The sequence below is a fragment of the Drosophila subpulchrella genome, chromosome 3R (genome assembly GCF_014743375.2).
Source record: "Drosophila subpulchrella strain 33 F10 #4 breed RU33 chromosome 3R, RU_Dsub_v1.1 Primary Assembly, whole genome shotgun sequence".
NCBI lineage: Eukaryota > Metazoa > Arthropoda > Insecta > Diptera > Drosophilidae > Drosophila > Drosophila subpulchrella.
Window position 1 is genome coordinate 10,805,938 of NC_050609.1, and position 15,299 is coordinate 10,821,236.

The 15,299-nt window shown below is 42.8% G+C and overlaps 1 protein-coding gene across 4 annotated transcripts in view; it reads right to left on the bottom strand.

The window, feature by feature from the left end:
* Positions 1-25: 25 nt before the first annotated feature.
* The window catches only part of LOC119550788 (segmentation protein cap'n'collar), a 43,549-nt gene continuing 28,275 nt past the window's right edge, over positions 26-15,299 (bottom strand). For 3 of the 4 annotated variants that reach the window (XM_037859731.1, XM_037859723.1, XM_037859739.1), the window contains 6 exons: positions 13,061-13,140; positions 12,442-12,996; positions 6,761-7,198; positions 6,613-6,700; positions 2,195-3,447; positions 26-2,134 (listed from right to left, as the gene is read on the bottom strand). In XM_037859731.1, coding sequence (XP_037715659.1) covers positions 1,760-2,134; positions 2,195-3,447; positions 6,613-6,700; positions 6,761-7,198; positions 12,442-12,996; positions 13,061-13,140 — 2,789 coding nt within the window. In that variant the 3' untranslated portion in view covers positions 26-1,759. Of the gene's footprint in view, positions 2,135-2,194; positions 3,448-5,410; positions 5,709-6,612; positions 6,701-6,760; positions 7,199-12,441; positions 12,997-13,060; positions 13,141-15,299 lie in introns of those variants that run through there. The other variant, XM_037859747.1, reaches the window with a different exon arrangement.

Consider the following 15,299-nt stretch of genomic DNA (forward strand, 5'->3'; position numbering starts at 1 on the left):
ATCAAGCCAATAAAAAACAACAGTAAGTTTATTTATTTTTGTAGAGGTTTTTCTTTAATTTTGACGTTTTCTTTGTTTAGCTGAGGAAAAGTTTATCATTTTTAAAGCATACAAATTTCTTATATGAAACATACACAAATATATAGCGTCATACAAGTACAGGGGATTGGTCAAAGGGTGTCTGGAAATCCTCGAAAGCTGTTCATAGCAATCCCAGGATTCCAACAACTCTTTTAATCAAAATTTATTTTAATAGAATATACGAAGGGGTTCTTTTAATTTAATTTATATGTCCGTAGGCGTAGTAGTACAATAGTAGGTAATTAGTTCAATTTCAATTTACAACAAATAATTTCTTTTATTGAAGTTGCGCCTTTTTATTGAATTTCGTAGTTCTCTTTTTCGACTTGCAACAATCGACTTTCAATGGTGCGCGAAATTCATTACAACAATTAAAATACATATGCCTACATTAACAATAGATTTTTGTTTCGTTTTCGTATCGGATCTGTTTAAGTTGATATCGTATCTGTATCTGCATTATCATTACGCATAGCTGTAGCTTAGTTTAAAGTTAAACTCTTTATGCTGTAGGACATGTTTAAGAATATTAAATATTAATATCTCTTAATCGCTTATCTACTAGACCGTTACCAGGACTGTTAAAGGGCCGCCCTAGCAAGGGCAATTGTTTTTGTATAGATTTTGTTTCCGTTTCTTTCTTTTTTTTTTAGTTTTTTCTTTAGTTTCTTTGAGGTGTGTTAGCACACTCTTAGTTGCTGTAGCCTAGCGCTGGTTGGTTATTAAATGTTAGCTAAGTTTAAATTATGTATTTACAGATGCTAAGTGCTAGCTCGAAGTGATACGCTAATTTGTGTTACTTTTGTGTATGGGATTTCGATAAATGCCTTATGAATTTAGAACGATTTACAGTTATGTACCGCTGTGGTAGATCTCTCACTAGATGATAGCTTACGACTAAGTGTCTTACGGGCGTAATTCATGAAATGTCCAGCAATATTTTCCAACCTTTACAATCGTTTTGTGTGTGTTTTTGTGCCTATCATCTATTTTATACAATTTCTCTCCTTCCATCATATTTTACAAGCTAATATTATAGAGATGTAAACGGTTTCTCCATCAAATATTGTTGGACGACGCGATGATGAGTAACGGATGAGTGGATTTGTGAATGTGAGCGGATTACTGATTTACAAATTCAATTCAAGCATAGTTGATTACATTCATTTCGGTTCTTTTTCTTTCTGTGCATTTGTCTGTCAGATTGCGTTCTGCGGGCGCCAAGAATTCATAGTTGAAGAACTGATTTATCACAAGTATTGGTTTTAGTAATTGCAATTAAGTAGAAGGCTTCGCATGCGATCTCCGGAAGGGGTAACAACTTGCAAGACGAACTCTGGACGAGTTCAAATAATTAATTAATTAAAAAATAAATAACAATCATGCTGACTAAATGAGTAAACCATAAATGGGAGGATTGGTGCGATGAATGAGGGGACAGCTCCAATGGGCCGACAGCAGCAGGTGCATCAAATGTTGCCAGCAACACGTGGCAGCTAGTTCAGGAAAAGAATAACCAAGTCGCCGCTTAGTAGTACAGGTAACTATTGTTCAACATGTCGTAGCGGTAATCGAACTGTTGCTGCTGCTGCTGTTGCTGCTGCTCGGATCGATGCTGCTGCTCGCGCTGGAAGCTAGTGAACCAACTCTTAGTTGCGGCAATTCGCAACAGGTACTTTCATTCCTTGCGGTGTTGCTGCTGCTGCTGACCTCCCGGTTGCTGTTGCTGCGACTGCAGATGATGCTGCTGCTGCTGTTGCTGTTGCAAGTGAGGCGGCAGCCTCGACTGCTGTTGCTGCTGCTGCGACATGCCACTGCCCACATGTTGCGCCTGCATTCCATGCTGGCTGTGATGGCCATGCATGGGCGCCTGGGTGGGCACATGGCCATTCAGACTTCCGCCGCCAGCCGACGAGACTGCATTCGAAGCAGCCGTGGCCGTGCTGTTGCTCTCGGACTTCTCCCGGGGAAGCAAATAAACGGAGCCATCGGCAGCCTGCTGCAGACTGTAGTCCGCCGGTGAGCAGGGATTGCCCTCGGGATCCCGTAGATACTTCAGAGTAAACAATTTAATTAGTTTATGTTATGATTATTAAATATAATAAAATCCCACCTGGAAGACATGACGATGCAGCATGGCGAACTTGTTCGAGATGCGTTTGCGCTCGCTCTCCAAATGATCGCGGTCCTGATTGAGCTGCGTCTTGCGCTTCACTACCGCATTCACCTCGTCCTCGAGGGTCAGGATCTGGTCCAGCTTGCGCTTGCGGCAGTTCTGGGCAGCCACCTTGTTCTTTCCACGCCGACGAATGTCGCGGATCAGCGACAACTGGTTCTCGCTTAGGTCGTACTTGGACAATCGCTCGTTGAACTCGTCCATGGGCAGATTGATAATGTCCTGCACAGAAATGGGGATGTTCAGGGATCGGGCACGCTTCTCATCGCGTGTCAGATGCTCGTCCTCCAAGCTGCTGCTACTTCCGCCGGCACTGCTGCTGCTGCCGGCACTCGATCCCTTTGAAGCTGTCTTAGTGGCCACCAGAGGCTTCTTATCGCGAGCCTGTGGTCTGGGCAGGGAGCCACTTCCCTGGGGTAACGAGTAGGTATGGTTTAGTTGCACCAAATCCTGTGAAGTCCTGGGCGACGGTCGTACTGTATAGTCTCCGGAAAATGTGCTTCCGCTGGCTCCCATGCCATAGGCCTGGTGATGATGGTAGTCCTTGGTCAGAGCGGGTCCCATCGCTCCTGGCTCACTGATGCCACCGCTGGCCATGCCCGACGAGGCGTAGCCTGCATCGTACTCGTACTTAATGCTCTGCGATTGGACTGCAGTCGCAGCTGCTGGTGGAGCTGTGGGCGGCAGAGCCGATGGGGTCTGCTTATGGGGATCCCTCTTGCCGTACAGCTGATGCTTCTTCTGCGCCACAGGCGGCTGGCGGGTGGCTGTGCTCAGTCGCGAATTGTTGTTGTAGCTAAAGTCGTAGGGGCCGCCGTACTTGCCCTGATGATAATCCTGGGCAGAGTCGCTGCCCTCACCCCACTCGCCGTCGGAGAGGGACGGCACTCGCTCCGAACCCATCGAACTGACAGCACTGTCGCTGGACGCGTCCAAGCGATCCGCACCGCCTTGTGCTCCTGCACCGCCGCTGGCCAAAAGATCGGCGGTCATGCCCGCTGCTCCGGTGCCCACAGCCGAGCCGCTCATTGGGCCCACGCCGCCTGCAGCTCCGTTGGCTTGGTTGCCGTGCGGATTTCCCGCCCCCAGTTGAGCCGAGCTGCCAGAGCCGTTGCTGACATGTCCACTGCTGGGCAAGCCCAGGACCGAGGAGTTGTTGCTGGTGCTGTTGTCCACCATGCGACAGAAGCCTGCAATGGGAGAAAAGTTCAGTAAGTATAGTTCATAATAAAATAAACAGGATTTTTAATGCTTATCTATCTTATTTCCAGTATATAAACAAAGGCCTAAACAGAATCAAGTCAAATGTGGTACTGATCAGTGATCATACTAACCAATACAAAAGAATCTTTGTAAACCCATAAAGAAATAAACTAACTACTCTACAACGTACCTCCTAACCTCCTAGCTAACTCAATTGAGCTATCGGTTTATTGTTATAATCGTTGGAATGGAAAATGCATACCAAGAAGCGCTGAATTTGATGATGTGCTGCAATATTGATCTAAATTAGCTAGAAGAACTAGTTCTCCTACTAGTGCTGCTGATTTTTGGGCTGACCCACTTCACGTAGACCGTGTTTGTTAGAGATTCGCCCTTATCGCCAGGCACGTCTTGAATCACTCGCAGCTTCGATTATTCAGCACAAATTTACGACTAGCATTCCGGTCGCTCGGAGCAAGGAGAAGTACTAAAAAAAACTGTACAGTCATTTTCCATATTTTACTGGGACTTATCTTATCGGGCGATAAGGAACGAGTGTGTGCGAGGAGCAGCTCGTGTGCGTCTGCCACCTTTTTCCGCTGTTTCGCAAATACCTGGCCACATTTCCACATCTTTCTGGCCCTCCCTGATAAGAAGGAGTCAGATCTGCCTCCCTATATCTAATCACTGTCCACACGGAGTCCGAAAAACAAAGAGGCATACATATTTCTTTTTGGGTCTCACCAAAAACACGTAATCTCCATGTGCAATCTCACATTATTGCGCGCCTGCAGTTAATTAGCCAAATCAATTCGTAAGCTGATTGGAGCAAGCTCTCATGTATTTATACCCTCTGTGAGCAAGGTCAAAGCTTAAACCATAAACATTGATGACTTGACAAAATGCGATACTTTGTATGAGCACGAAGTGTATATGAATACGGGGAACGCTGTTTATAATGGAAGTTTTCTTTTATAAACAAGGCAATCTTTTACAAATTATTGACTATGATAGTAAATTAATCTTTCCTTTACATTTTCCTTAGACTTTCCTTGTCATTATGCACTTGAATGTGTTTTGAATAGATTTAGTTAGTTAAGATAGACAGAAATGTATTACCGATAATAGCAAGTTCAGTTTACTTTGAAGAAAAGTTTAGGAATCAAATTTAAGAGCATTAAGTGGTTTTTCCTTGAATATAAGTTTAAAATGTAACCTTTATGAGCAATTATGTCAACTAATGTAATAATCATTAAAAGTAATTATGATTTCCCCATATCGATAGTGCACTGTAACCGAACAGGAGAGTTATCAGCGACGAATTGAGCGCAAAAGACATAACGGAAACCATAAAGATAACCGTTAAAGCCAGTGACACGTTTCGCGATGTGCAAAAAAAAAAAAAGTATGTAAAAATAATACAAAGATCCAAATTGAGAACGTCTTTGTTTCGGTGGAACCTAACCCACTTGCGATATTTCCCGTACTCAAGACTACTCCACCCCAAACCCCCTAGAATTCGCAGATATTAGCAACTATTCATACGCCTCATCTCTATGCTCTTGAGCTTTTTTTTTTTTAACGTTATTGTTTCGAAAAGCGATGACTCAGCAGTTTAAAAATAGTAAACAGCAAACAGGCGGGCAAATAATAATAAAAAAAAAAGGAAAAAAAAACTTGCTGAGCGGGCATTAGGCTGCGGGCAGAATGAGAGATATAGAAACCGCTCGAGAGAGAGAAAAGAACGTTCCGCTGATATCAGAATCAGAAACAGCAACAAAGATCACCGTGCGGCATGACTAATGAAAAAATTGTTACGCGGTCACAAGTAAAATTTTTAGAGGGCTTTCGCTCTTTTTTTGGCAAGGGGCACGGGCACCGAAAATAAAACCACCCCAACCATCCGATCCAGAGCATTATCTATCTATCTATTTCTCTGATCACTCTCACCTGTTGAATTGCTTTCACCGTTTTTGGGATGCTGCTAAATTAAACTCGAAGATATATGTATATATTCCGATATGTATATTCTACACTGCTGGCAAATGCGTCACTGTTTTTTATCAATTTGGTTATGCTAATTACATTAAGTATACGGCACGTTGCGCGTTGTGATATTTTTCTATACGTATATGTGGGGGTGTACATATGTAGGTATATTTTTTTAATGGTTTTTCGAGTCGCGTCGGTGTCGGTTCTAATATTTACTTTACTATCGGATTCGATTGTTCGTGTTCGACTGATTTGCCTCTGCCTCGCGCTCTGTTCTTTTCGCCTTGCTTTTCGCCCTGCCTCTTGAGTGGAGTGGATTTATTATTTTTTAGCTTTTCGCCGTCCGAAGTGAGTGGCAGTCGCGAAACCTGAGCGCCCGCTCTCTTCTACCCCCGCTCACTCAACCAAACTCTGAACTAATTGTACGAATTTTGTATGCTAATCGCGCAAGAACGATAAACAGTGAAAAAAAATGTAAGGAAAAGCTCACCAGGTGAGTGAATTCGTGCTTGAGTGAGAGTGATACTTTTCTGTCGCTGCTTGCGCACGCGCTTTTCGCTTCGTTCTGAGTCGCGGCTCTTGAGTCAAAGCTCTCTCTCGCGATGAGTGGCTAGTGGGTGGAGAAGCCGCCAACAATGCGCATTCCACTTAACGGACCCCAAAGCTTATTAATAATTTAACAGAACTTTTTGGGGGATTCAAAAGCTCAGCACTGAGAGAAATTTAAGTTTATAAGGGTTAGGTAAAAGCTAAGAACTCTATAGTTGTTATATAATATGTACTTATTTTGATTTTCGTTAAACTATAGAATATATGAATAATAGAACATTTATTTGTAATTGTATTGTGTAAATTGCAGGAAATGTAATTAGTATTAATGATTCAATAAAAATTAGAAAATTGTATGATTGTGATATAATAAAAGTGTTAACTTTAATGATTTCTTTTTAGAGTTTACTTAATCGATCAAAAAAATGAAATTTTCTATGTCAGCCATATTAATCAAAATCAGATTTGTTTATAAAATGGATAATTGCTATGGAGGGTACCTGGTAAATTTTTAATTTAGAAGTAACAAAGTTAGGTTGGCTGTGCCTTACTAAAACTAACCTCTCTTGATAATTATAAGGTATAATAAATAGAAAGTTGTAAGAACTCACTCTCGTTCATGTCCATCAAGTGCAGATCCTCGTCGGTAAAAATAGAGTTGATAAAGCCATCCGTCTGGTTAATGTCCGAGGAGGTGTTCTACAGAAAGTTAGGAAAATCGTTATAAATGTCCAGTTATATAAGATAGATACAACTCACCCCGTAGTACATCAGATCGTGCTCCACCTTATAGGCGGCGGCAGCAGCGGCTGCTCCATCGGCCTCGTGACTGGAATTGGTCAGATGCATGCTCGAGGTGACAGCCGAGCCCAGATTGTGTCCATAGTGGGGCTGGCCAGTGGGGCAGATGTCGCCCAAGGCGGCATTCGGGTGGTGCAACATTGCCGCGTGGTGCGGTGGCGGCGGTGGTGGCGGCTGCAAGGGAGCCGTGGCGCCACTTCCGTACTGACCATGCTGGCCGGGGGTTCCCGGTGCTCCATTTGAGGGAGTCGCCTGATAGGAGTAACCCGGATAGTGATGCGGATAGGGCGACATATCGGACACCCCACCCACCATGCTCGGAATGGGACTGAAGTAGGTGGCAAAGTCCTGAAGACGCTCCATCGATACGCTGCGATTCAGACGTGGCATGCGGCCCTGCAAAGTGGAGAAGACAAAGAGACATTGATTAATTCGGCGCTCGTCGCTTAGCCGCGTTGATGTATTAACAAGGTGAGAAGGGTTCGGAATTACGAAACTTATAACTCAATAACCGATCAATCATCCGCCAGGGGAATTCTCTAGAAACGCGGCCAGACAATAAACCGAATTCAAATTGCGCTACAAGTAACAATCTCCTGGCTGTCAGAGTCTCAGACTCAAACTCAAAACCAAACTCCGACTTCGATTCCGTCTCTCTGTGTAAGCCAAAAAACGTGCACAATGTATCGGTCTGGCGATTTGACTGCCAGATCGATCAATATGGAATTGAAATGAAATTCGTATCTTTCAAATTGACAAGTGCTCGGGGTTCGCAGCCCAGCCAGCGGTCTTGGCCAGTTTTATTTTCGTTTTATTTCTGTTTTCCTAAGACTCCTCTGTAAAAAAAGAAAAAAAAAAGCTGGCTCTGTAAGTCTTGGCATCTTGGGCTGGCTGGCTGACTGATGGCCGGGGATCGTGAGACTACCATGAGTTCATTAGGCCGCCTTTTGTTATTGTTAATTACGGGTCGGTTTATTTATTTATTCAACTAATTCCGCAGCCACAGCGTGGGCGAATTGCAAAGGTATATATCGCCATATATAATATGGCATTTTACTCCCCCCCCCACAAAACTCACACACTCCAATAACAATATTCCTCGAACTCGAACTGCGATCCTTTATCAATTCCTTTAGCGGCACCAATTTGTTTTTAATGCTAAATGTGCAATTAAGATCTTTCAGAGATGAGATCCGATACGTTCCGATCCGAACCACCTATATCTGGCTGACGTTGACGCTGATGCACTTTGACACTGACATTGCCGATAGGGATCGAAGGCGAGAAACGAAAATTCCGACAAAAGAATTCTGGATTCCGATCGAACTCCTTTGCGCGTTGACGTTGAGTTGTCGTTTGACCAGCACCAACTGACTGACTGACGGAATGACAGTAGCCAAGGCGACGCACACAGATACTCGGAGATGGATGCATTCTGCCATGTGTGAGTGCGGGCTGAACAAACAACCTGTGTATCCGAGTATCTCGCCATGCGCATGTGTATCTACTGAATGCCTCAACACGCTCCTGAACGCAAACAGGTAAGTCGAACACGGCAGGTAGGAGCCATCGTCGAGCATTGGGCGTTCACTTCAGCCAGTTGCAGTCGCTCTGCATCTGTATCTGTATCTGTGCACCTTTGTATCTGTGAGTGCGCGCAATGCGCATGTGTAATTTGAATTGTCACTGTCTTGTCATTAACTTCTGGTGTTGGCCATTGTTTGTTACGCTTCACACGCAAACAAATCCAACCGCCAGCTTAGACACGGTAGCCGATCTCCTTACACACATGTATCGATCTGGAGAGTGAGATCGTCTAGGGGTTTTTTGTGTGTGCCCAAGAATCTATTCTCTGGAACCTTTAATTCAACCTCAACCGTTACAGGCGATCAAGAAAGGGGCGGTAGATGCATTAGATTGCATATTTGATAGGGGAATTACCATCATTTAAGAGTATTTCATTATTACCGATCCCATTAACTGTTGGCATGTAGGTTCCGCTAGATTAGGTCTATTTCTTCTACTTGGTCTATAGGGAGTTACATCTTCTAATTCTTTTATACTACAATATACAAAATATAAATAACTCACTTTAAATGCTCATTTTTTAATCAATTATAATAATAGTTGTTATAATAACTATTTTTTATTTAATTATAGACTATATCAGAGCTCATTGATCATTTTTATATCAAACATGATGCAAATGTGTTAACAATTAATTTAATGGAATGCCATTCATCAACAAAATATATATTAAGTGAACACAAGTGCATGAACGTGAATAAAGGGGGAGTTCAAAGCAATCAGCTACAAGTGCATTTAGTATGAAAAATAAGTTTTTAATTAAACGACATGAAGCATTCCCAAAATCGTTGTTTAATCTGTAAAACAAGCACTTAATTTTCGATATTTGTTAAATATATTTCCACGAAATCCCCAATCCGTCAATGGTGAACCGGGAACCACCGATATTCTATGGCTTACACTTAGTCCCTGTTGCCAACGGCCGGCAAATCCCCTCAAGACCCCAGCCATCACACCTGAGCGGTAGTTTCGTGGGTTTTTTGTCATTAACTTGATTTATGTGTGTGCACAAATCGAGTCCCATGACAGCCGCAGTCTGAGTTTCTCAGTTCGAGTCGCAACTTAAGCCTCCGCAGCCATCAAACTGTTTACATAAATTGAATTAAAATCGTACGGCAAAAAATCGGGGGGAAAAAACTACAGCCAAGAAAAACACAGAAGCGAGGCAAAGCAAAACAGAGATGCTGTAAAATAATTAATAAAGTTTTTTTTTATTATTATTTTTTCACTCGCTCTGCGCTGATTTTTCAGCGTTAAGCTTTTTGCAAATATTTAAAATTCACATAATTAAAGCCGTGCAGGGCGATTAGGGGGTAAAAAAGGGGGCGGGGCAGGGGCAGGGGGCAAGGGACGGACATTAAGAGATAAATTTTTTTGTAATTCGCGCGCGCTAAATGGGGATTTAATTGCAGGGGCTACCGCCGAGCGGGCTCAAAAGATGCAATCAAGCTGCGGAGGGGAAATTGGAGGGCAGGCACCGCCGCAAAGTGCCACCGAATTCAATAAACACTTCGGCACCATGCGGAAAAGTCAAGTGGCGCATTGCAAGCGACACAAAAAAACAAAGGCTCTGCGCAAAAAAAAAATCGTCAACAACAAAGTGTTCGTAATGAACGCACCTTCACCTCCCCACTTTGCACTCAATGCCTCAAGAGCTTGGCTTAGTGATTGCAATTAGCAGGAGATACACACGAAAATATATTACAATTTAGTGCTAAAATGGGTATAGATCATTTAGAATTTGTGTTTTATAGGGATTGCACTATTTCCACCTTTAAAACATCACTAAGAATAATTTATTTATACTGGAAACTGGTTGCAGACCATTTACTATATTGCTTTTCCTAGGAGTTGTACTATTTCCTTCTATAAACTATCAATAAAAATATCTCGTCTGAAAGAATTCTAAGAAAAATAAAGCATTAAGCCTTGATATCATAACAAAACTTATTATCGTATTTTACCCTACTTATTTTTCTCTGTGTATAGACAGTCATAGATCGCCATAACGACACCTGAGGGCAGGTAGCAACACCACATCACAGAGACGCATCATCAATGAATGCAAATGGCAAATTAAATGTGATCAGGAAGTTGCATAATGATTATTCGCACTAGGATCAAGAGAAGAAGTGCTGGAAAAACAAAGCTTAAGGCCGCCTAATGACACTTTCCGTTTAACGGGATGGAAAATCCCCCCAGAGAGTCGGCAAAGGATTTGGCCGACAGTGGTTCTGAGGAATCCTGCGAATAACCGATCATCTGGCTCATTAAATGGCTTTGGCAAGTGCCGAACCGGCAACCCGCTGGCATTCACAAAAACTGTAAAAACGAACGGACCACATCAAACACGCCGGACTAAGCCTAATCCACCAACTCAGGCTGACCGCTGTGGTTTTCCTTTTAGGTGAGGTGCTTTGCGGGTTTATGAGAGTTTGCTACCGGGGAAAGACTTTACAGTAATTGCCGCTGACTTCATGACTGCTTCGCCTTTATGGTACTGTCTCTCTTTTGTCAACTGTAAGGAAGTCGTCTTTTTTATTTTGGGTAGACTAGGCAGGTCAAAGGTTGTTCCTTCATTCAGGAACCACTTGTTTGGCTCAGACTTGTGGTGGATTAGTTTTTAAGGGTCCGAAGAGTGGAGCATAAATTGTGTGAACGAGACGAGATTACATTGTTGTGACAAAAAGCAATAAACGATGGTATAATATAATATAATCAAGTTCTAAAACAAGTTAATCAAGCTAGATAAGTTATTTACCTCTAAAATTGTATTACTTATGTATCTGTGATATTTAAATACCTGAATGTATATATGTATTCAAATCCAGCTCAATCGTGAAGAATCAAGAAATACCAAAAGACACCAAACAAGATCAGAAATAACGAAAACAACTGCTAAGTAAACACACGGAGAGTGAGAGAGAAACGGGTTAAGAAAGATCTTTAGAAAACTTCACAAAACTGAAGAGCAGCTCAGTCAGGGTACATATAAAACCAAGATGGGAGACTACAGCTTGTACCTCAAATATAAACAACGTCTAGATCTGTATGTTCGTACGTATGTCTATTATTTTAACGTTGCTCGCATTCGCCTCACAATCATAATTTTGTTGCTCTTCGCGTACATTTTTGATGAGCAGTTACAACAAAAGCCAAAAAATAATAATACAAAAAAGTCAGACCGACAAGAAACTGCTAAAAAAAAAAAAAAAACGAGTGAAGAATGAAGAGTGCAGGAAAGAGAGGCCCAGAAGACTGGGGGCCTGATTGACGAACTTGTTGCTGGAAACGGAATAAAAGCATATGTCTTTGGGGTGAGGGGATACAATGGGGGCAAGGTGGAAAGCATGTACAACCAGATTTGAAGCTTTGTACAAACAGCAACAACACCGACTCTTGAAGAGAGCAGCCCCAAGATCAAGTGCTTGAGAACACCCCACGAGGGAGATGGGGCCTGAAGGCCGGGGCAGCTGGCCAGGCCACGTGAAGAACCAGAAGAAATGGAAGGCAGATCACGAAGAAGGAAAACACCGAACAGTGAAAAGAGCCACTCCAAAACGAGGAGAAGCAGCCCCAAGAATAACGAAAGCGACGTGCGAATGATCCTTGAATGATTACATATGTACATTTATAACCCAACAACTGAGGTCAAAATGTAAGTTTTTATAGTCTGGAAATTTTCGTAAATTAAAATTAAACTGGATAGTATCTTAAGAAAGTTCTAAGCAAAAATAATTTCGATAAAACAATAAAAACAATTTAGGATCTGTTCAGTTACTTAGGAAGATACAATATTTTTAAGACACAAAATAAGAAAAAATTTTTTTCTTTCTGTTCTGAACTCCTTTAAGTCTCATTTAAAATCCCTATTATTTTGACCCCAGTTGTACCTACACTCACGTTCCGTAGGGTATGTACATACATGTGTACCCATGTAAGTATGTGGAGCGCTCGACGGATGGCAGCACTTGAACCGAGCATCCGCATCAAATTATAAATAAATATACCTTTTTTGTCTGTGGGGAGGATTACGATCGATGCACACATACCTGGTGATGGCCATGATGGAATCCGCCGGCAGCTGGCTGCCTCTGGAAGGCGCTGCCCGTGCCGCTGCCCACGCCCACTCCGACGCCGACGCCCACGCCGACTCCACCACCATAGTTGGCCTGCTGAACCGCCCGCTGGTGGGCGGCAGCTGCAGCAGCAGCATGGTGGGCATGGGCGTGGTGCATCGACGCATGGTGGTGGCTATGGGGATGGGGATGGGCATGGGGATGGCCGTGGTGCGGATGGGGGTGGTGGTAGGGCGGAGCCGTGGATTGCAACATCTCGTCTAGCTCCTTCTTGGCGTCCTCATCTAAGTCAAACAGGGGCGAGCCCACGGAGTTTTGCAGATCCTCGAAGTCGCACACCGAGAAGCTATCTGCGTCAGCCTTCTCCGGATCGGTTTCCTTGCTCTCAGCGCCGAGTCTACGTTGCTTGTTGGGAACTCCTTCGCAACCAAGGTACTCCTCACCGGTTTCCGACACAATCCTTTGAGCTTGGTTCTCGTTCAAAGCAGCAGCTGCCTGCGAAGTGGAGGCCACCGGATCGTTGGATAACTGGGAAATTGGGAAGAAATACATAAGGTATTTTCTAGGGACTAGATGGGAAATAGGGACTTACCTCGTCTTCGAGGTTCGGAAATTCAGAGAGCTTGAGTACGTCGTTCAACAACTCATCCAGGGGCAAGCGTATGTATTCACCTGAGGGGAAGGAAAAATGAAACGGCGTTTTAAAAAACTAATTCTTATTATATTTTGGAAACGATTTGATCTTTGTTCTGGTTTAAAATTTTCATATAACCCTTTAGTGTTGAATTTATTGCTTGCTTATACTATAATATTCTGATAGTTAAATAAACGCCAACAGTTAATTCAAAGTTTCTATCGATACATACATGGACCCTCATGTAACCGAAATTTATGATATAAAAGGAAAAATTCTACCTCATGCACTATTATTGATTTCATATTTATAAGAAAATATTCCGTTCATATTGTTTTGTTATCTAGCTTTGGGAATATCAATAATTCTCGTTTTCCGCTACCAAGAAATATTTATTTTTAGCACAATCATTTTTTAAACAACCATCACATCTCTTGATAGCCCAGAATGTTTATAGTAAATAAAATGCAATGCCTTCCCTTGGGGAAGATCTTTGTGACCATATCGAAGCGTATAAAATATAGGAAAATATTTTGATCATTTGAATAGGATAGCTGGCCGTCTCTTTAGAAACTCCCACTACCTTTGAAACTCCCCAGAGAGTGATCAATTTCTGCTACAAAAACAGTTTGAAGGCCCGAAATATCCCGGGGGCAGGGAAGAAGGTAAACAAGGAGCGTCCCAAACAGTAGCACTTTCCTGTGGGAGAGTGAGTTTCGGAAGATCAGCGGAGAGATCACAGAGTGGACAGTAACTAGAGTCAGTCAATCAATCATAATCATAAAAACGTGATCTCTGGGAGATCTCCTTCACTCAAGCCGTCTGACGGAAGCAGCTGAAAAATATTGCAATAAATGAACGATTTCCCAAGCTCCCTGCGGTCTCACCCCCATCATCTCCACCTAATTGATGATCAGTTATGACAGCTCTGAGATATCTAAACTAAACACAAACTAAACCCCAGGCACAACAATATGAAAGCTTCCCTCAAGTATATCGCTTACAATTGACTCGCAGACAATTGATTTCTGGTCAAATATTGATGGCAGCCAAATATTTGCATTGGAAATTCTCAGGAAAATCCAAGTCAAGAACTGAGTGGGGGTATTCGACATTATCAGAAAATTACTACTTAACATCGACTCGAGTTCCACGAAGAGTTTTCCTCCCGACTCCCAGACGTGGGCAAACATCTAGATAAGGCACAAACGAAAACCCGAAAAAAAAGGCTGAAATGAGGGCGCAACTTGGTCGAAAGAGCGGAATAGAGAGAGACTCAAGTGGTGTGACGATGACGACCTTTGCCGGGGCACTTGAGTCGGGTCAAAAAATTAGAATAAACATCGCAGATGGAACAGTTCGGTTCTCTGGGCCCGGCCAACACAATTCTACCAAATGCTTTGTTATTCTTACGATTGGTTACAAAACACATTCCCCCTCTTCGGCTTTCCCAATTTCCATCGCAACCATTTTGGGCCTGTTTCGTTCTTTTCTGTTCTGGCCATGTTTTTTTTTCGGCTTGCTGGCGTATAGCCTGTTATTTTAGGGTTCTCCCTTCTTTACTTAATTTTTTCTTTTTGGTAACAGTTCGTGGTCCGTTAATTTTGGTATGCGTTCGTGTGGGTTTCGAATTGTTTACTTATCGTTTTTGGTTGATTGTCTCTCGTTTCGTGGGTTTCCACAGCTCGCATTGTGGCCGAAACGACAACGAAAATATTATTCGATTTGGGTTCGTGTGCAGGGCTTTGTTTTGTCACCCGTTTGGTCAGGAGCAACTGTCAACTGTCACCAGCAATTAGGCGACAAGGCTCAAAAGAGGCGTTGATGGGGCCAACAATTGTTTGACCGCCTTGATGGTAGGGGTAGTCAAATTTTCGGTTACCTTTCAGTTTGCTCGGAAGGACGGAAGGAAGTAAGAAAGGAATAATGTGGGCGTCTCGTAATGGAGCCGCTAATGGGGTTGATTGAGCACTAAACACCGACGGCTACTTGATATTTTCATAGGGGTGACAACGAGTGGATTTTGGGGTGCTATTGGCCGCTACACTTATCATTGTTTGCATAGATTATAAGCCTAATCGAAGATTTGAATAGGGCTTGAATTGCTTTTATAATGGGTGAATGAGAAAACACTTGAGGTAAAAACTTTTCGGGAAAATTGGTTAAAAGGTTATCAATTGGCGATTTCTCGGAGATG